The sequence below is a fragment of the Zootermopsis nevadensis genome, unplaced genomic scaffold, assembly GCF_977971745.1.
Source record: "Zootermopsis nevadensis isolate Lab colony 2312 unplaced genomic scaffold, Znev_1.0 Znev_ptg000021l, whole genome shotgun sequence".
NCBI classification, from domain to species: domain Eukaryota; kingdom Metazoa; phylum Arthropoda; class Insecta; order Blattodea; family Termopsidae; genus Zootermopsis; species Zootermopsis nevadensis.
Window position 1 is genome coordinate 17,395,815 of NW_028259153.1, and position 21,471 is coordinate 17,417,285.

General features: G+C 38.4%; 2 protein-coding genes across 2 annotated transcripts in view; one reads left to right on the plus strand and one right to left on the minus strand.

Annotated features, from left to right (window-relative positions):
• Positions 1–21,471, minus strand: part of Coq6 (ubiquinone biosynthesis protein COQ6, mitochondrial) — a 191,650-nt gene that overhangs the window by 146,077 nt on the left and 24,102 nt on the right. Inside the window, exon 2 of the mRNA XM_087352250.1 lies at positions 12,344–12,392. The gene's annotated coding sequence lies outside the window, so the exon portion shown is untranslated. The remainder of the gene's footprint in view (positions 1–12,343; positions 12,393–21,471) is intronic.
• Positions 564–19,672, plus strand: LOC110840475 (uncharacterized). The gene is made up of 12 exons (XM_022085538.2): positions 564–614; positions 1,197–1,532; positions 2,777–3,036; positions 3,462–3,561; positions 4,156–4,260; positions 15,097–15,386; positions 16,449–16,731; positions 17,103–17,368; positions 17,820–17,919; positions 18,467–18,571; positions 18,666–18,821; positions 19,483–19,672. The coding sequence occupies exons 1-12, from the start codon at positions 564–566 to the stop codon at positions 19,549–19,551; spliced, it is 2,121 nt and encodes a 706-aa protein (XP_021941230.2). The 3' UTR covers positions 19,552–19,672.

Here is a 21,471-nt window from a genome sequence, read left to right on the forward strand (position 1 = left end):
TTAGATTAGGTTTAGTTAGGTTAGGTAAGTTAAGGTTAGGTTAGATAAGGTTATGTTGTTTTACGATGGGTTGGGTTGTCCTGGAGAATTTCTGTCGTGTTTATCGGGAGGTCGTGGGGATGACCTGGAGAAGTGCCGGAGAATCCTGGAGAATTCCAGGAAAATTCCTGGAGAAATCCTGGAAAAGTCCTAGAGTAGTGCCGGAGAAGTCCTGGAGACGTTATGTGGTAATTTTTTTGTCATGGAGAATTACTGGAGAAATACTGGAGAAGTCCTGGAGAAATCCTGGAGTAGTCCTGGAAGGATATTTGGAAGTCCTTAGGTGGTGGTGAGTTTGATGCTATGCGGGTCGCTTGGATCCTTAGGTTAGGTTAGTTAAGGTTGCTTTGTTTGCGATGGATTAGGTTGTTTCCTGGAGAATTTGTAGCGTGTCAATGGGTGGTCATGGGGATGTCCTGGAGAAGTCCTGAGGAATTCCTGAAAACGTCCTTGAGAAAACTTGGATAAGTCCTAGAGCAGTGCCGAAGAAGTCCTGGAGGTTTGTATGCGGAATTTCTTTGGTCATGGAGAATTGCTGGAGAAATCCTGGAGAAGTGCCGGAGAAGTGCTGGAAGGTTATGTGAAAGTCGTTAAGCGGTGGTTGTTTTGTCCTATTCTGGTCGGTTATTTTGGATTCGTTTACGGTTGACTGGGATAAGTTACATTGGATTAGGTTCCGTTTTGGGTTAGGTAAGGTTAGGCTAGGTTAGGTTAGGTTTAGTTAGGTCAGGTAATGTATGGGTAGGGTCTTTATGTTGGGTTAGATAAAGAAGTGTTGTTTACGATGGGTTAGGTTGTGTCTTGGAGAATTTCTAGCGTGTTCATCGGGTGGTCGTGGAGAAGTGCTGGAAAATTGCTGGAAAAGTTCTGGAGAAATCCTGGATAGATCCTACAGTAGTTCCGGATAATTCCTGGGGAGGTTATGCGGAAGTTCTTTGGTCATAAAGAAGTGCTGGAGAAATCCTAGAGAAGTGTTGGTGAAGTCCTGGAAAGTTATGTGGAAGTTCTTAAACGGTTGTGGGTTTGATCCTATGCGTGTCGTTTGTTTTGTATTCGTTAAAACCCTTAACACTTAATACAGGTGTGCGTGGATCAGTCTTATAGGTGCCGAGAGCATGAGTCAACATTCTCTTAAAAAATAATATTTTCCGCACGAGATTCAGCAGAAAGAGCCAAACATTCTTCAGAAGTCTTTCTCTTCGTGTTTCAGGCTACGAAGAGGTGCAATAGAGCAACTGCTGCGCCTTACAGACCGATTCACTTGGAATGGGATGCTGACGCGAGATCCCGACACTGGATACTTAACACTGGCCGTCTGGATCCCTCGAATTGACACTTCAGCTCAGAAAATTTTTGCTCTTCTCGTCTTCATACACTTCATATATATTTTCTTCCGCTCCATCTCCAGCGACGAGCGTCAACTGCAGTTCAACTCTTGGTATCCCTTCGAAACGTTAGTCAGTCCACAGTACGAGCTAATAAACGCAACGCAGGTACAGTTATCCGAATAACTAAATTTATACTCATTTTTCGGTTCCATAAATAGGGCACTTCAAACGAAGCCGGCGATGAGATAATGAACAAATACATCGACGAGCAGAACAAACAAATCAAAAACAGATCGAAGATGAAATGTATAAAACACACGCAGTTTACAAATTGGAATACGTAAGTCAAATTTGGGTTTTAAAACTTTAGTAAAATTTAAACAGCGGAAATGAAATTCTTACTACGTTATTCCTCGATACTGTGAACTATTAATGTTTCAGGTCCGCCTGAACTTCCGTAGGGAAACGCGAAATATGTTACCCGACACAATATTTTGACTTTCAACTTCTTCCATTTAATAACTTTCGAAGTATCTAATCACCCAAATGGGAGAACACCTAAGAAGTCAAAGTAAATTAGCTAACAGAATATACAAAAACAGACCATGGAAACGTTTTTATGGCTGTATACAACAAAAGATTCAGACACAGAATGACGCTGAAAAAGTGGACATAAAACCATACAGACTCAGGCGAAATTTAGCAAAAGAAGACATCTCCCTGCACTGCATAGTGATAATCGAAAACTTTAATGACCATACTTAATAACAATCATAATACTTACCTGGACTTTAAGTTTATTTCGCAATTAGCTATAAAAACCTCTTCATTAGAAGAATCTGACACCACTGCCTCCACCAAGTTCACTGGCCTACTAGATGATTTAACAAGCAAATAGGTTAAAACAACCACAGCAACTGAGCCACATTTCTGCTGGTCACCGTTGGAATATAAGATACACAAATACCCAACACTGCAAAATGTTCAAGGTAATAATTCTGTACCTCGATATGAGAATGAAACACGAAAAAATATAATTACAAAACTTTGGTCTATTTTTTAACACATGCCTGTTCCCACCAATTAACTGCAGACCTATAAAGTACAAAACGTCGGCGGTCAAAATGCTCAGCACTTCACATAATTCAGGCTGTGGACTTCTTGGTTGTCTTGTAGGTGGTTCTCCTAACGTTCCGGGGGCCAACCCTGCCCCAAAGACCAGCAGACTACAACATGTAAGACTTAAGGTGGCTGTCTTCTGGGTTGTAGCGCCGTGTAGTCTGATAGAAATTTATTGATGAAGCAAGTGTCTCTGTAACATCGTAAATCTTCTACAGCCATCTTCATATTCCCCACCGCGAGAACCTCAAATCCTACTCATGTGTGATAACTGTTTCTTCGGTCAACAGTTCATCGGATCCATTATGTGCCTCTGCTCTTTCGTGGCATTCATAAGTCTGTACGCCACCCTGGTCTGCATCGCTTGCAGTCAGCTGGAGAAGCTGAGAGCGAGCCTCTTGGACATCAGACAGAACCGCGACATATCAAAGGACTCGGGTGCTGAGACTGACCAAGAGGAAATACAGGAAGTACACATCTCTCAGAAAATGTTCAATCACATGCAGAAACAGCTCAACGACTGCATACGTCACCACCAGGATATCTTGGAGTACGTTTTAGTCACATGGGAATCTCACGATGCCCTTTAATCTGTTTCGTATGTCTTAAGTGCTTTAAACATTTTAACATAAATATATTAATATACAGATTGTTATAATAAAGTTCATTATTACAACTTCCAGGTGCTTCCACTACAAAAAAAATATTTGTCTTGTGACTAGTATTTGGATCAATGTATTAATAGTTTCTCAACTGGTTCAACAGCTTCATAAATTGTCAACAAAGTGGGAAAATATCAATTTTGGCTACCTGAACTCTGACTTCACTTCTTTCTTAAGAAGTGACAGTGCAGGAAAATGTCCAAAATACCTTTTTAACTTGAATATACCGGCATGAAACAAGCAAAGTAATCTTTGGTCCACAAAAACGTCCCTGATGCAAGCAAAAGCATGCGCTTTTATTGGTTTCTTCCAGGTTCATGAGGGCTCTGGAGGCGACAATGAACCCCATGATGCTTGCCCACTTCCTGCTAATAGCGGGCGGAATGTGTTTCGCGACGTTTTCCGCAGTGACGGTACGTGGTTTTACAATGCCGAAACAGGCAGATAACTGTAAGATCTTCCCATGCGATTTAACTTTGCGAGCGATGAGAAAATCACAGAGGGTTTACATTCGAGAGCCTGAATAAAAGTAACCATTCGCAAGACCTAGGCATAAATGGAAGGCTAATATTAAAATAAGTCTTGTGGAACATTTATGGGAGGTGCAGTTAATTTATTTGACTAAGGATAGCGATCAATGGCTGGCTCATGTAAACACGGTAACGAACCTTCCTGACAGCTCAGCTTCTAAGTTATACTTAACTCAAAACCCATCTTCTAGCATTCGATGGCGAAGTTCTGCGTTGTGACTAACACATTTATCGGCAATTCGCTCGCTGCTGCTGTGAAATTCTCTAGTGATGGGTTCCACGTTGAATGGGACACTCTGTAGTCAGTTAGATAGGTTCGATCCTCGAATTTAAGGGTTGAAAATCCACTCATGCAACAGAGTACCCTTCACTATTGAGTTTACACAAGACAGTTACTACTAGAAATTATGGGCTCGGTAAGTCGGCCTACTGAAGTTGGTAAATCTACTTATATCACAACTTACACTGTTTTCGCAGAGTTCAGGACGCCTCCTGCAGCTGGCACAGATCCTGATCGTGTACATTGCCTTCGCCACCCAGCTGTATACGTACTGCTGGTTCGGAACAGAACTCACTCGCCAGGTAAGCTCTGTCAACACCAGAGTTCTTACCCCCTCATCTCCAAGGTAACAATATAGGGACAGGAGTAGGCCCTAGTAATAACTATGTTGGCCTGCTAAGGAACATCGTATGTGGCCGTGCCATAGCTCAGGCGATTAGTCGCCGGTTTGTCACCTCCGAGTCCCGGGCTCGCACCCAGGTCAGTTAATTTATGATCTGTGGTGGCGAAAATGTCAATGGGACAGGTCTTTCTCAGCGTTCTTCGGCATTTCCTGTCAAGATCATTCCACCGCTCCTCCATATGCATCCATGTATCATGTGGGCGATGGACAATGTCAGCGGCCGAAGACCTACGTTTAGATGGCAGGATAATATTAAAATGTATCTAGTAAAACAGGGTTTGTATGGATTGTATTCATGTGGTTTAGAATAGAGACCGGTGGTGGGCTCTTGTAAAAACGATAATGTACCTTTGGATTCCACAAGAGGCGGGGAATTTTTTGAGAACCTGAGCGTAATATCAGCTCCTCAGGAAATACTCCGTCCCATGGAGTTAATTAGAAATCGTCCTTCAATGGGAGTATGGTAAATACGAAGAATCATTGCAATTTTTTTAAATAAAAGATTTACACCTGTTGCAAGATCCGCGAAATACTTGCAGGCCGAGTCTTTGAGCGACGCAGCATGGCGAAGCGACTGGATCGGAACACCGGTTTCGTTTCAACGCTGCCTGATCTTCATCATAGCCACTGCCAGAAGAGATTTCGTCCTCACAGCTGGGAAATTTGTATCCGTGTCTCGCGAGACAATGCTGACAGTAAGATTTATTACCCTATAACTTTTACATTTGTAAATTCGTGCCAGTCCTTCCTACGCTTAGCTATCCTTTAGGCTCTTAATATAAAATACTAGCACATGTCCGCACTACTATCTTCTTCGAAATTCGACATGTGTTTACAGTTCATACTAATGTTTATTTCCCAAAAGCTCTATAACAGACCTGATAATTAGATGAGTATCTTTAGATATCACAGGAAAAATTATTATTACTAAACCAAATATATTCACTGGGATTCAAACCCAGAGCAGTTTCCGAGTTTGTAAACATTGTTCCTGTATTCTCTCTGCCGAAACAATTTTGTTTCCGGTCCCGTTCTTCTATCATGCTTAGTTGTCGAGCAACAGAAACCATCTTCACAGAGACTCGAACCCAGGATATTTTCGGGGTTACTGCATTATCCTTTTTGAAACAAATAACTTTGATCTTGGCACCGCTCTCCTATCATACTTACTTTCCAAACTGCAGAAACCACCCTCAAAAGGACTAGAATTCAGGATACTCTTGGAGTTCTCACCTTTCTGAAATCTTTTCCTGCTTTCAGTTAGTTCAGTTTAGTCATTTCAGGTTAGGTGACGTCAGGTTAGGTTAGGTTCATTAAGTTAAGTTAGGTTAGATCAAGTTAGGTTTGGTTGGGTTTGGGTTGAGTTGAGTTAGGTTAGGTTGAGTTGGGTTGGGTTAGGTTAGGTTTGGTTTAGTTTCAGTTGGGTTGAGTTTGTGTGATTTTGGTTTTGTTGGGTTAGGTTCTGTCTGGTGATATAATAATATAATTACAACCTCCAACACGCTTAATTACGTTTCAAACCACTTTATTTATTATGGTGACATGTTTCGGAATTAAAATATCATCTTAAGGCCAATGTCGTGTACCGCGCCAATCTGTATTAACACTTCGCTCTCTTACGTGTTTGAGATACACGCCAACAAAATCTCAGCTTGAAATCATTTAAGTGACCGCATCGTTTTGTATTTTACTTTCAATTTAAGAATTTATACTGTTATTTTATAATTCACACATATGCTCTTCCCAAAAAAGCATTACGAAATCTGGGCTTCTGAAACTTCTTTATCTCCATTTCTTACCGAAATTTCACGTTGTATTTTTACAGATAATCAACCAGACAATTTCGTACTTCATGTTCCTGCTCAATTTCAAAGACATGGACACAGATGCAGATCAGTGAGCAAACACGCAGCGTCGCATCGCATGAAAAACATTCGTATAAAACTTCCACAAATTCTAAGCTTATTTCTCAGCACAGATATGCATATTATAATACATGCTAACTAACTAACTATATGGCTTACAGAACCTGAAGATTCATCACCGAATTCACCAATGCCCTCCACTAGACAAGTTTCTCCTCCGTTATATGATCCACGTTTTATTATCACCTAAGTAAATGTTAAATCCTTTCCTACGGTTGTACGCATTGATGTGTAGTCTGTATCAGGTACAATGAGAGCAATTAAAGATTACAGTTATGTACGTATATTTTATTGGTACTCCTTCCTTGCCCTTCTACTTAACAACTGAATAGATGTAAAGGGCGCTATTACGAGTTGTTATTCTTTCAGAATACCTACGCCTCCAAGTGACACACGTGAAAGATTAGAAAGAAATACACAGTTTTGACCGGAAACCTATAGAAGACTCGTGCATAGATGACAAGATACTATTAAAGTGTACTGGTGTCTGTATAAATTGGACATAATGACATGGATTTTATTCAACTGGCTGAGGATACAGCTAAGTTGCAGGCTAGAGTAAAAACGTTAATGAATCTATAAGTCCCATAAAAACAGAAAATTTCTTGATCATCTGAGCGACTGCTAGTTTTTTCAAAAAGGAATGTTCCACGAAGTTAGGTGGAGAGGTAGTTGTAACTTCATATTTTATAAAATTGAGAGAGAAGAAACATCTGGTCCTTGGAGTTAGGTAAATACGAGCAGACACAGGCCTACATCATGGTCAATAAAATTTAACACACTTTAAAATTATTTTATAATTCTGATTCCCTTACTCTGTTGCTATTAGCATAGATGAAATAAGTCAATAACTGAATAAATGGCCTATAGATGAATTTCATACTTTATAAACATCTCATCTTATTGTCAGAGTGGTAAAATCAAGATAATGATGGAAAAATAACAAATGAATGCACAATTTTGACGCGAAACCATTTGAAAAACTGTTTGATCACAGAAAAGGGGAATAAAGCTGACCTTCGGGAAAGAGATGAAGAAACAGGCTAGTCTAGGAATGTACCCTATGTCGGTATTCGGTATTGGTGACGTTGAGCCTTTGGATTTTACTGGCAGAGTCAGTACTGGCTGGACGGAGATTTCGACGACAGAATGTTTCGGCGTCCCTCTATCCTCCTTAGTAATATTCTGATCCAACTGAATGTGTCGTATTAATTCTTTATCTGACAAGTATTAGTACCCACACTGCAATAATTGTGATACCTGTCCCAATGCACTGAAGAACTCTATAAACACACACATATGAGCATATCAATATGAAACATTTTTATCATAAACTGATCAGTTACTGCTTATAAAATGTGTGCAAATGATACTGAGTGATAATGACAGTGTCTCCTCAGCTAAATAATAAATGCTAATTGACAGCAGAAAATGGATAAAGAAACCGCTGAGTTAACATTAAGGTATAATTCAAGGAAAGTTTGGTGATCGTGAATGATGTATAAGCTCAAAGTTTCATCTAAAATTCTAACATCTTATACCAATTTTGTATAAGTTTCTCTTATTACTTACAGTGACGGACAGGAAACGTTACGCAACAGAATGGTATAGACGCTTTTCCAGAACCTAACAGTATATTTATTTCATGGCCTCAACTACATTTACACTGACCGTACCGAAGCAAGTACCTACAGCGTTAATATTGAAGGAACTTACGGAAGATATATCTTTACCTAATTAAAATTCTGTCATACTATGTACGTCACATTTATTGTCATAATTTCATTCACAAGCTACATGTCCCAACTAAAATGGAACTTTACAGAGACGGTCACATTACTGTTTCTATTTAGAGAGAGAATGAAAACAGATTCAAATCAGAAATTTCAAGAAACGAAAACACGTGTTTGCGAGTCTGCGTATAGTTAGCCCCCAGTTTAATTCTCTCTACTAACGACTAATTAATGTGTCAGCAAATATCAAGTTTCAAATAAAAACCTTAGTATACCAACTAATGCTGTAATATCACTGTACAAATCTTCACTTTCGAGTCATGTTGAACAAAATGTTAAATCAATGGCGCTTTTTTTTACAGAAATGGTATAGCAGCAAGCGTGATTGAAATCAAAGTTATCGATACTAATTCTGGTAGAAGTTTTAAGAGTAACTAAAATACCACATTCTGCGCAGTCGAGCAAACAATACGAAAATGTTAAGTGAGCGAAATTGTTTAATGAACGTCTACTAAAACCGACATCCACAGAGTCTGTCATCTAAGCGCTAACACAATTTCAAACTCACCCTGATAACGAACACGTACAGTTCAACGATTTCTTCGTGGTCATTGGCATGCGCTGGAAGTTTGGGAATTTAAGCTAGTGAGAGGAGAAAACAGCAAGGCCCGGTGTCGGCAGCGGAAGGAGCAATTGTGACCACAAAGCCATGGGGATGCTGGGAAATTTAGTACGCGGAGATTTCTTTATATTGTACCAATTTACATTTTAATGTGCTATTTACAAGATCTCCCTGCAGTTTACTTAATACATGCGGCATACGAGAAACCAATACGATTTATGCTAGCTATTACCACCCCACTAACCTATCCACACTTGAAATTTTTCGTGCACAGCGATCAAACAACAGCCCCTGAGAAATAAGTTTGTAAAAGTGGATTAGATCAAGTTCCCCGCGCAGAAAATTATTGTTGGCCTCCGTAAAATATCTGAACTGTAACCTGCTTCTTGAATCCTTTGTTGCGCAAGCATCTTGTTACAAATATAGGCCTATCCCATCCCACGGGGATCGGTTAGATTGGACAATTCCAGCTTAAAACTAGACAAAACGTTGGTTACATACCTTGTGGGTTACCTTATATTAATAATACGCTTTAGAAAAGAAACACCTGTCCGACAAAGAATACTGAAAATTACAAACATATCCGATCGACACAAATTAATAAGGTCGCTTCTTCTATGATCATACCAATGAACCCGCCCATTTTCTTTTTCAGTTCTGGTTCAATTACGATGACCAAGTTACAGTCTTAAACATGAAAATTATCTGGGAAATTTTTTTAGAGTACCTATTAAAAGTTTATATACGTTTAGCCTAACATCCGTATTCCAGATGTTGAGCAAGATATTACGTAGCGGTAACTATTTAAACCAGAAGATCCGATAGGAATGGATGCTTCTATTCTGTTGTCCACTTTTGTTCTGGAGGTACTCAGATCGAGTCTTAACCGTATTATCATCTATCATAATTAAGACATCGTAATTTTCGTCACTTTATTCGGGATAATGCCTGTAATTTTTCACTTACAATTTCAAGCATTCTTTCGTAAAAATATTGTCAATTGCTTAACGACAAAAAACCTTATACAATTCACATTAATAAAATTTTGTTCTACAAGTCAATGTTTATTGCCCGATTATTGTCACATGACTCTTTACTAACGTCTGACCTTAACGTAGCGCCAAAAAATTACGAATTAAGAATCCAGGGAAGATGAGAAGACTCTATCGTGTCCTATATAAATGCACTGTCCTGGAATTCGCATAGAGGTACAGAAAAATATCAGCAAGAACTGTCAATAACGATAACCAGTCCTACGCAGGGATTCCAACAGGAGCCTGTTAAATGTGGTTCTTAATTGTTCGGTTTATCTCAGAGCTGTCAGCCGACAGAATTCTCGCATACGGCTGGGGATTTCACTGTGACGTACATTTGAGTTAATTTAGGGATAAACTTTCTACACGGTGAACAACGCTGTCTTTTAAGATCTTGCGATATGTAGTTTGGTAGAAACTGACGGACGTTTCAGAGCTACTTACTGTTTTTACCATTAGGGCGATGAGTGTGTCACTACCCTGGTCATGAGAGGCAGTAAACACCTATGAAACGTCGTACAATTTCCAGTATATGACACTGCGCAAGATCCCTGAAGAAAAATAATTTTTATACTCGTCGCCCTGAGAATCTGAAATGTCATTGTCCAAATGCTATTCGCGAGAAGATGGTTTCTTCGAGAAACAGGGCTACAAAATATTATGAAAAGAATATGATATACTAAGAGAACTTTTATTCCTCGAATTTAAAGGCGAGCTTCCACCAATTAGCGTGTAGTTGGACTTAATGATAGGCCCTCTGGTCGTCAGGCAGATACTCGACCTAGTCTTTCAACTCTGTAACTTTGAACGTCACGGAAAGCACGTCTAACTTCTCAAGGAGACAGACGCAGGCTATTTCAATCAATACTTGTCAAGTAACTTACACTAAGTCTAAAAACTTAATTCCACATTGTGTTGGTTCCAATTAAACATATTCCATCTTGCATAAAATGAAACCATAATGGGAAGATAATGTCTGTCTCTGTCTAACCATTAGTAGCATGTTTCACATCGGAAGTACTCTCAAAGGATTTCTTTGAAAATTAAAAAATCCGCGAATAGTTAGTCAGCTCCAACAAGAAAAACCAGCGCTTTAAGCGAAATATCTTGCGCGTAGTATCGAAAGGATTAAATAAGACAATAAATCAAATAATAATTTCAGCTTATAAAAATTTCTACATTACTTTCATTAACCCCTTTTAAATAGACTACCTGTATAAAACAGAGGTACTCTCATTATCCAAGCTACGTGAATTTTATTTGGTCCACACACTTCTCCTCAGACGGTCTAAATCAAAACAATTAACAGGCCTATAGTACAGACGTATAAAGGAAGAAAAGTAACAGGTGGCTCAAACAAATGTTTGAGTGCCGCCAACAACTAGGAAGAGTGGAAGACCGGAGTTAATGGATGAAAGAATGCAGGATTCAGTATCAGAGAGAAATGAGAGACATAACAAGACAAAAGAAAAATGCATAATGATGAGCTTAACAAATATTAACGTTTATCTACTGGGCCAAATATGATGATAATCACATCAAAGAGGGTTGGATAACCAGGTCATGAGGGAGATGAGATAAACAACACAACACTTTAGTCAGAAAAACCACAAATGAAGATAATGCTTTGGTGATATACCTGCACGTGAGGGGATAATATTAAAATTAATATTTAAGACTTTCAAAATTCAAGTATGTGGAAATTATACTGACAGAAGTTATGAATGAGCGATAAAGCGGGCGAATGAGTAAGTCTGTGACAGTAAATAGCGAAATGATAAGGCCAGAATGAGTGATGTATTTCCAACATCTTGTTTTGTGGCATTCATTAGTAAGTATGTTCCCACCCATACGTTATTCCTGATGCAAAGAAGCTTATCGTGCAATTAAACATGAGCGACTAGCTTCAAATGATTATTGGCCTATGCACCATCAATATTCGACAAGCCATTTTCGTTCTCAGTATCGATGAATAATGCAGAAGCAATTTCAGAAGCAGTGAACGTCTAAGACAAAATTACTAGTCACATATTTAGCCACCGTGGGAAGTCTTACAAAATGTTAACAAAAGCTGAAATGTTACCGCTGGAAAAAAAAAACGTACTAAAAGGTAAAGCAAACTCCGAAGAATTTAAGCGCCATTTATTTGTTCTGAATCTGTAATTTCTGTGTTAATAACGGGCATTTTGTTTCAGAGTGGTAGGAAAATTATTTGAAATTAAAAGCAGGCAATAAAACTGCCTGTACTTTCGTAACCGACGTTTCAGAGGCGTTTGTTGCCTCCATTAGGGAAATCGCAGAAAGTAGCTCTGAAACGTCGGTAAACATCTACCAGACTATGCGGCGCCAAAATCCAGAAGAGTCATATTCATGCTTATCGCCGTGAGAACCTTAAATCTCACCCGACTGACTGGTCTAACTGCGGTAATTAAAACTGCACAACCAGTGTTTTAATGACAGACGCTGACAATACTGACATCTAATCTTCAAATAAAATAAAGTAGTTATTATAATTTATGATTTTAATATCAACAGTAATTAAAAATGTGGATGAAACAAACAAACGTAGAACAATTTTAGCTTAAGGGCTCAGACTACCTCTGAAATAGAACACAAATTTCAAATACGATATATATTTTAGTGGTTATAAAAGTATTTCCACACTCACCCAAAAGCAGTGGAGACGCGTGTTATGTGGTGTAGTCCAGAGTTCGCCGCTGTAAACAAATTAAGAATATCCACTCAATCATTTTGGTCACATGAATGAAACATATAAACAGACAACATACAGAAAACATATGCCCACTGCAGAACAGGTTACATATCACATGATTCTACTAATAATTTATTTCTAATGTTGCAAGTAACTGATTCAAAATGTCTCAATGTATTACGTCGACAAAATTTCCCGTTATTCTCTCGGTTTATCCATCTCTACGGATTAGCCCCAAAGCTTTATCCGATTTTATAGCCATTTCAGAATGTTCTTTGTACATCTCCGTATCCATTTTGTTTGCGCTCAATAACAAGTTTTCTGGAATATTCAGCTGCCTTTTCTGTTAAGAACGGTTAGCCGTTTTTGTCTGTAGATTGTGCTTGAGTTTACTGAACAAACATTTATTTCCTTTCATGCATCTCCGTTTCTAATTGTGTTTAATCCGTAAAGGTTTTACGTTCTCACGGCGGTGAATACGAAGATGGCTTTCTTCTGGGTTGTAGAAGTTTGCCAATGTTTCAGAGGTCCTTGCTCCCTCCCTTATCAGTGCGATATCGCCCTGATGATGGACAGCCATCTTTGTATTTAATCTTTCACTTTTTAAAAATATGATTTCCATTGTTCAAATTTCACTAATACTTTTGTTTTTGCTGATCCAAGATTCACTTCCAATAACATTTTATACCATCTAAAAATCAAACTCCCTCTCTGCAAGGCAGAACAGAATGTACGAAATAAAACAACTCATGCGCTTACACGTGAGGAAATATTTTTAATTGTATTGACACAGACGATAGGGAAATTCGATAAAAAAGTAGATGTGATCTGTAGACAAAATTATATTCTTTTTCTCTCCCGCATTAAATGTATTAATTCTTTCATCAGTAAGTAGTTTTATTACGTACCTACGTGCATTTATATGGTACGATAAGTATAAAATAAATGAGTATCAAAAGTTTCTAAAAATAATGCGTTATAATGTGAAAAACTTCGTCCAAAGTTTAACATTATAAAATATGGTATTACAATTTAGACGATGGACAAAGTCCAAAATAACAGTTCTACATAAGAACTGCGTAGGCTGCCATATTTCAAAGTTTGTGAACTTCTTCCAACTGCTTACGTAGAATTTTGGTGTTAGTTGCGCTAAAGTTTGAGACTTGAGACACATTCGGGGAGGGGGAACGATAACAGGTTTCCAGATTCATTGATAAAAGACAACCTTGCGCCCTGCTATTCCCGCCACAATGCACGATTTGTCAAAAGATCAATACAAGACTCACACTTTTTTCTCTTCGAAACTCGTGGGGTAAACCGGTCAATTGATTGTCCAAGTAGACCAAGCAACGTTCGGACTATGTCAGTAATTATTTCCTAGACAGTGATTACATAAACGCTACGTAATTTTACCACATTATTCAAAAACACGTAATTACTTCATGAGACTGACTGGCACGTGATAAACAAATCGATTGACAAACGTAAGTAACAAATAAACAGACGGGGTGGTTAACATTTCTGCTTCGTATCTGAGTGACCCCGTGCTCTAATGACGACCCGGAATCCGACGATCCTTACTGTGGATTTTCGTACTTTTCCTCGGAACTTCTATGCAAGGGATGATACTTTAAACCGGGCAATTGCCGCTTCCGTCCACACAAATTCCACTTCCTTATTCACTGAACAATCTATCATTTGACTCTATACAGTCTAAGCTACCGACAGCGTTATTAAATAAACCATTCACACACAAATAAAATACAGGCAGACTGACTGCCTGCCTGATAAGCTTCTCGTACCCACTTAAGAAGCTGGGTGAACTCTTCAGACGGTCAGATAGTCGTGTCGAAAACAATCCCAGCTTATGCCGACATCCAAACTTCACGCGTCCAGTCATTGTACTAACCTCTCATTCTTACACTGAATTAAACACACACCAAATAAAAAATCCCTAAAACTGAAATTACATTTTGTTTGCAGTGTCCTGATTAAGTGGCGAGTCATCGTATCTCTGAAACTAAAAGGAAGCACGCTTAGTATTCCAGACGAGGGAAGAGGTTAGAACTGCTGTAGGGTCGACAGTCAAGGAAATAACGAGAAGAGACGTTGTTGATGCCATAAAATAATTATGCACTGTGATAACGCACTTTCAACAAGGCCAGAGTCTTTACTGAAACTTGTCAAATGCCAGCTTTGGGCAAAAATGTTTTATTTTATTTTATTAATTTGCTAATGACCGTTGTACATACCCTTACACAATGAATCTTATTCGTAAAGTACAATGACCTTTAACTTATTAAGTTCTCTCCCTGACTGCCTTTTGTATAACATAATTTAAATGCCCAAGAAACAATATGATAGTAGAGAACGCCACTGGACGATAGACGCATAAATTGAACAACACGGAATATCTGCAACAACAAAAAATGTCACTGCCTTGGCCTGTTCACACAGAAAGAAAATAGTTTCGCAATGAATATTACGCAGGATAGCATGTAATTGCTTAATTCTACTTTCCGCTTAATTTCAAAGAAAAGGGATAATTAACTAATTATCTTTCAAATTAGACACAGTTCCTGCAAGATTATTAGAATCTACCTTCATTTTATCACGCATACCAACCAATTACGCGTAGTCCGAGTCAGAGTGCGGGGCTGGAGAAGACAGTCGGTATCCAGCTGTTGCTGTCAACTTGCTGAATGCGATTTCCTCATAGGATGAAAGGAGATTGGAATGAGAATGAGCGCAGAAACTTTGAAAAACTCTTCCGCTTTTATATTCTGTGGTTTCGTCTCATTTGCGTTCCTATAAAATCTCACAAACCGTCACACATCTACACTCTGTACTCAGTGTTACTCACGCTGAACACGTACACAGCCATCGCAGCCATTATGGCGGATGTGTTTCAGCATGCAGACGATCTGGAACGCGTCATGGAAAACTTCAGGGTAATATTTCCATCCCTGAGTATTATGTGGGTGCAGCTGTCCATGAGGTAATATTGTATACAGCCTACTGATTAGAAAACTCGATGAAAATTTAATTTACTTAAATTGCATTCTGAATGTTCTCTTCCTTTCAGATTATCCAAATAAAATGTACTTCAAGCTACTCTTCACCTACCCCTTACTATATTCTCTCACATTTAATTACCCTTGACTTTAAAACCGTAATACAATACTGAAAACATTATGTACGTAATTTGCACCAGGCACGCCATTTTTATTTACATTTTGTTAATCGTTGTAATTTTTTATTTTCATTTATTGCTAATTTTAAATTACTGTATTTTCTTTTCCACTCGATTTAATTTTGGCATCATAAATTTTAACCGTCCTTAGGACACAAGGTTGAGTGTTTGGGTTTCTGATTTTCATCAAATTCGGTAAGAAGATAATGCTGTTGGAGGTTATCTATTACAATCCACATAAAAAGCAGTTTTCCTCTGTTTTTACAGCGCATAGACTAGAACTTCAAATAAAATCCACAAGCTTGACAAAATCTATCACTATATACATATGTACCAACATTTTCCAACGAACTGTTCTGAAAAATGTTACAAAGTTGTAGTTGAGCTTCGGAAACACATCGTTAATTATTTCGTCATCTATACACAGTTATACCAATAAACATACGGGTCTCATCTTAAGAATTAGATATGCCACATTCTACGCAGTTACATGTGAATTTATACCTTCAAAATGAACGGTTTGTCAACACCTGTAAAAAGTACGAAATATATATTTATACTTGAAGATTGCTGTCTTCTGGGTTGTTGCACCGTTAGTCTGGTAGACGTTTACCGACAATTCAGAGGTTCTTGCTGCCGTCATCATCTGAGCAAGGACCTCTGAAACGTCGGTAAACTTCTATCAGACTACACGGCGCAACAACCCAGAAGACTGCAACTTTCAGACTCAGCGCCGTGAAAACCTCAAATCCTACATATTTTTACTTGCTTGCTTATAATAATTAATTAACCTGCCCAGCAAATTTGTCAACAGCCAGAAAACGTAATCATTGTTCATTTACAAAAACGTATGTCCTTATGGTTCAGATTCCAGAAAAAATCCATGGAACGGCTAATGTATCTTGCCGCAGCTTTCAAGTGGGAAGACGCACAGGCCAAAAAACCTGCTGACGACAGTTTCAAAATGACAGCCATCCTCCCAGTCATTAAACCAGCAACCCTGAGAATTTCAATATTTTTCGTCACTTTCCACACGTGTCATGTCATCCTGCGACTGGCTCTTGGAGAAGGAAGACCGCTGAGTATCAATGCTTATTACGGCGTCAATGTATCCAGCAGCCCTCTGTACGAAATGGTCAACGTCTCCCAGGTAGTTAACATACAAATTATTATATACTATAATGTGTGCGTGTTTTAAACTATATTTATATCTCCTTAAATTTATTTATATTATCCATCTATACCACCCTTGTTCATTTAACAAAAATAATGCTAGTTAAAGAATAAACATATCGGCTACTTATAGAAAAGACGATGATACACAGAATTTCCACCTGAATAATAGCAATGCATTTTGAGAATTCAGTCTGATTTTAACAATATCAAGAACATGCGTAATTCTGATTCGTTGTTACTTCAAAGTAATTACAAATTTGAACATTTTCAAAATATCGCATTTTCGTACATAATGATGATATTCTTATTCTCGTGATAAAACATGAACTCTTCACTATGCGACAGTTCTTCATGGCTGCCAACTGCTTTCCATTATTCTTCGGCTACACCGGTCTGTATGCCTTCTTGCTGACCATCGCCTGCAGTCAGCTTGAGAAACTGAGAGCTAGCATTTTAAATATCAGACAAAGAAACGACACATCAGAAGAGGACTCGGACGCTGAGAACGGCAAAGTAAAAGAAGGGGGAAAAGTTCAGACCTCTCAGCAAGTGTTCAGCCACATGCAGCAACAACTCAACGACTGCGTACGTCATCACCAAGACATACTTCGGTACGTAAATCAAGCACTCTGGTTGAAAGCGTAAGTTCCTGCGCAGTTAAAATGCAATTTCAATTGCATGAATCACAGATTTCATGCATTCCTTAAACACCCCCGGCGCAATATATTCCATTTCGTTCACTGTCAAAATTGGACAAAGTAAACTACCACTACCGTTTTACGTTGAAGGGGAAAATGCAATGTTAAATGCTGTTTTTCAGCAAATATAGAAATTCGTAGCCATCAATGAAACGCATGTTGTATTTTAGATAAGATAATGCGTTGCTTACTTATGTTGAGCGGTGTTTCATATCGAAGTGGCCTTCACAAATATGTATGCAAGATCAGCCAAGTTACTAATTTCGACTACCTTATTTATAGTCTCACAACCTAATTATTTGATAGCTTACGCAAAAATTAACTCATTCATTCATCTGTCTAATTGATTGTTTTTATCTGGCAGGTTCATGAATGCATTGGAGGAAGCCATAAGCCCTGTGCTAATGGGCCAATTTATCATAATTTTAACTGGCATGTGCTTCGCAGCATTCTCTTTTGCCATGGTACAGTATACCCTTTTAACTGTATCGGTCATGTTAAATCTTAAAAATTAATTTAGAGGCAGATACACAATACTGTATATATTACTCGATGTTTTCGTGGGTGAAAACTCTGGTATACTACTCTAAGGAAATAAGAAAGAATAAGTTATCTGAAAGGAGACAGAAGTTCAAAGTTTACATAAATCAGGTTGCTTGGCTCCCCTAGGAGCAGTGAAATGAATAGTATCTCTGGAACTACTGCATTTGGCGCGCACTGAAAGCCTCTCAAGTACCAATCGTGTTATGTATGACAAGATCGAAGCCTGCCTGAATTTATCAGAGACTTTGACCTTGGACTTCGACACATCTCGCTTCACCCCTGAATGGAGACCTTATGTTCTTCCGAGGTAGGTAAAATTCTACAAGGCGCAAGGACCCAGAAGAGTACCTTCTACACTCACATCACCGTAGAAACCAAAACCGCCTACTCTAGTTAGATTTAAAGTAAGGATTGTTATTTTTTCTGTTCCTAGTAAGAACTGTAATAAAATACGCTTTGTACCCACAGAGTTTAGGAAACGTATTGAACATGGCTCAGTCTATCCTGGAATACACCGCATTTTTGGTACAGCTTAACGCCTACTGCTGGTTTGGAAGCGAGCTGACTCAGCTGGTATGGAAACGTTTCAACACAATTTACACAAATAAAAGGAGGAGAAACAACGATTGGGACCAGCGCACAAATGACAAAAAATGAATTGTTACAGGCAGAAAGCGTGAGGGACGCGGCGTATGGGTGCGATTGGGTGGGGACTCCTGTCTCTTTTCCTAAGTGCCTAGTCTTCATCATCGCCGCCGCCAGCAAGGAGTTCACCCTCACAGCTGGGAAATTTGTTCCAGTTACCAGATCTACCATGCTCAATGTACTGATAATGTATTATCATCTTCATTCAGAGAATGCATTAAATTAGTAATCAGTGCAGGTTCCGAACTTACATTGATCTTTCCTGAGGTTTCGTTTTCTGAATTAGGTATAAATCGCTGGCAAGTTCATAAATTAGATTGTTTTCTAACACAATATTAGCAAAATTATCACTAACAAAATCGTAAAAAGAAACGTTGCTTAAACCTTTGAAGGCGAAGATTGCCTAAATAACATTTAATGACTTAGCCCGTGCAGAAAAGGAAACACAGCACTTCACCATTACAAAGTTCAATTTGTTAACGCTGGTTAATAATCGCCGTATGCACTGAAAATTATACAAAACACATATATAAAAAATTGCAGGTTTACTGAATATTAAGGCTAGTGAATTAGTACCAGACTTTAAAGAGTCAGCGGTAATCATATTTGACGAAAGACAAGGCGGAAGTAGGTGGGCCGAGAGGCAGTTCCGACATGTAGTAACAATATAGGACCCAGTACCGAACAAAATAAATCTAGTCGACAATGTCACATCCTGTTTCATTAAAATCCATGTCATTATTATCGCAATCTACACCTAGGTCTCGCAATAGGACTCTTCTCTCCAAACTTCCCGATTAATTAAATTGTTATGACTGGATGTGCGTGTATGTTCGCAGGTCATCAACCAGACATTCTCGTATTTAATGTTCCTGATGCAAGTGAAAGAGAAGAACAAACATGTATGAGATGCTGTACGACACAAAGCTGAAGAGTTTCTCTAGTTACACAATAATAATGGCATTCGTTCCATCACGTTCTGTAGAAATTTGCTGTACTCTTTAAAATACAATAAAAAGCTAGAATAAACGTTTTACATAAAATCCTTAACATCCAGTTGAACTGAGGAGAATGTATAAGGAAGTAAGAGTGATCTATTTTAAGGTAATATCCCAGCATCATCCTGGAGGGACTGACTAAAAGATCTGAGTCGGGCTAACTGACCTCCGGGCCTAGAATCGAACCCAGTTCCTCCCCGTTACGAAGCAGAGTGGGAACAACCGTGATGTTCGACAAAATGCAAATATCGCCAATATCAATTCGTAATTTGAGACTAAAGAAAAGTTTGAAGTAACTGTTCCTGCAACGAAACTTCAAGTAGGAAAATTATAGTAATTACGTTTCTAATTATACTAATTTTCATTCTTTATGTTATACGAACGTGTTAAACCGTGGCAATTACATTTCGCTTTATCACGCACACCGATAAATTCTGAGTAGTCACACCACAATTTATAACTCATTGGTTCTACAATTTCAGAATCCACTGTCTCGAATTTTACGTCAGTCGGTTATAAATCCTATCTTGTATCAGAAGAGATTGTCGGAGAGAAAAATACCACAATCCTGTTAAACAGCAGCTGTTTCTTATTACAATTAAATTGCTGAGCAATATATAACTCGCACAAAATGAATCGAAATGAGATTCAGCACGAATATAACACAAACATGGAAACACTTTTTGGCTTTTACTTTAAATGGTTTCGTCTCGCAGGTGTTCCTCTAAAATTGAACAAAAAATCGAAGTTGTACAATCTTTATTCCACAATTATGTTACTGAACGCATATTCCGTCGTCATAACAATTTCCGTGGACATGTTCCTGCACTTTGACGACTTGGAGCGCATCATGGAGAACTCCAGGGTCATAGTTCCTGCCTCAAGCTCGCTGTGGGTCCACATGTGCATCAGGTAAACAACACTGCAGATTCTGAGGTGGGAATCATATAAGTGCCGTTTAAATATTCTGACACCGAAGACTGTATAAGTAATAAGTTACTTAAAAGTTAGATTCATACCTCAAAGAAAACGTACCTCTTCTCCATTACGAAGATAAATTGATTAATATTGTCTAAGGAAATAATCGCTGTTTATTCAGAGAATCTTATAAAACCGAGAAATACATTGTCGACAAAATAAAAAGTTAATTATATTAAAGGAGGTGGTACAAAAGTTACCACTGTGCTCTAAAGGCTTTGATCTTAAGTTGTGTTGTATTCTATGCCAAAAAGAGTTTTAAAAAATATGTAAATATCATGAGATATTTTTTTAAGAATGAAAAACAAACATGTGATTGCCATTTAATCTTAAAAATAAACATTATTGTTAATCCCTAACCATAAAACGCAAACGTTTTTGGGGAAAATGTTCAAGGACTCGAACAACCTAACCTAACCCGTAATTCTTTGCTCAGCATACAAATAAGATTATTTTCTGGACAAAATCTAGATGTCTAACAAAAATTATATATGGTGACGAAGAAATCGCTCCTTGAAAATCTGTAATAAACGTTAAAACTGTCCCTGTGATAAATTAACCAACACTCCAAGGAGCGGGAGTGTCGGGGTAAAGAGAAACAATTAATAAAAATCAATAACCCTGATTTGAAATTTCGCAGTTTAAAAACAAATACAGTACACAGAATTATACCCGCCTCGGTTTTCGACAGTAGTGAAGCACTGTGAATTCAGTAAACAGTCTCAGACACTCGACTTGTAAATCATTTGATTCAGATAATGGTTTTCTTCCGGGTTGCTGCGTCTTGCAGTTTGGTTGAAGTTTATTGCGCGCGGCTTACTCATCGCCCTAACTGTCGAGGAAGCAAGCACC

Bases quoted from the DNA above. Each gene is read 5' to 3' on its own strand.
- LOC110840475 (XM_022085538.2), top strand. From the start codon at position 564: ATGGAGAATTGCTGGAGAAATCCTGGAGAAGTGCCGGAGAAGTGCTGG. The intron at 3,037-3,461 runs GTACGTTTTAGT...GGTTTCTTCCAG, and splicing joins CACCACCAGGATATCTTGGA to GTTCATGAGGGCTCTGGAGG. The intron at 16,732-17,102 runs GTAGTTAACATA...ACTATGCGACAG, and splicing joins AAATGGTCAACGTCTCCCAG to TTCTTCATGGCTGCCAACTG.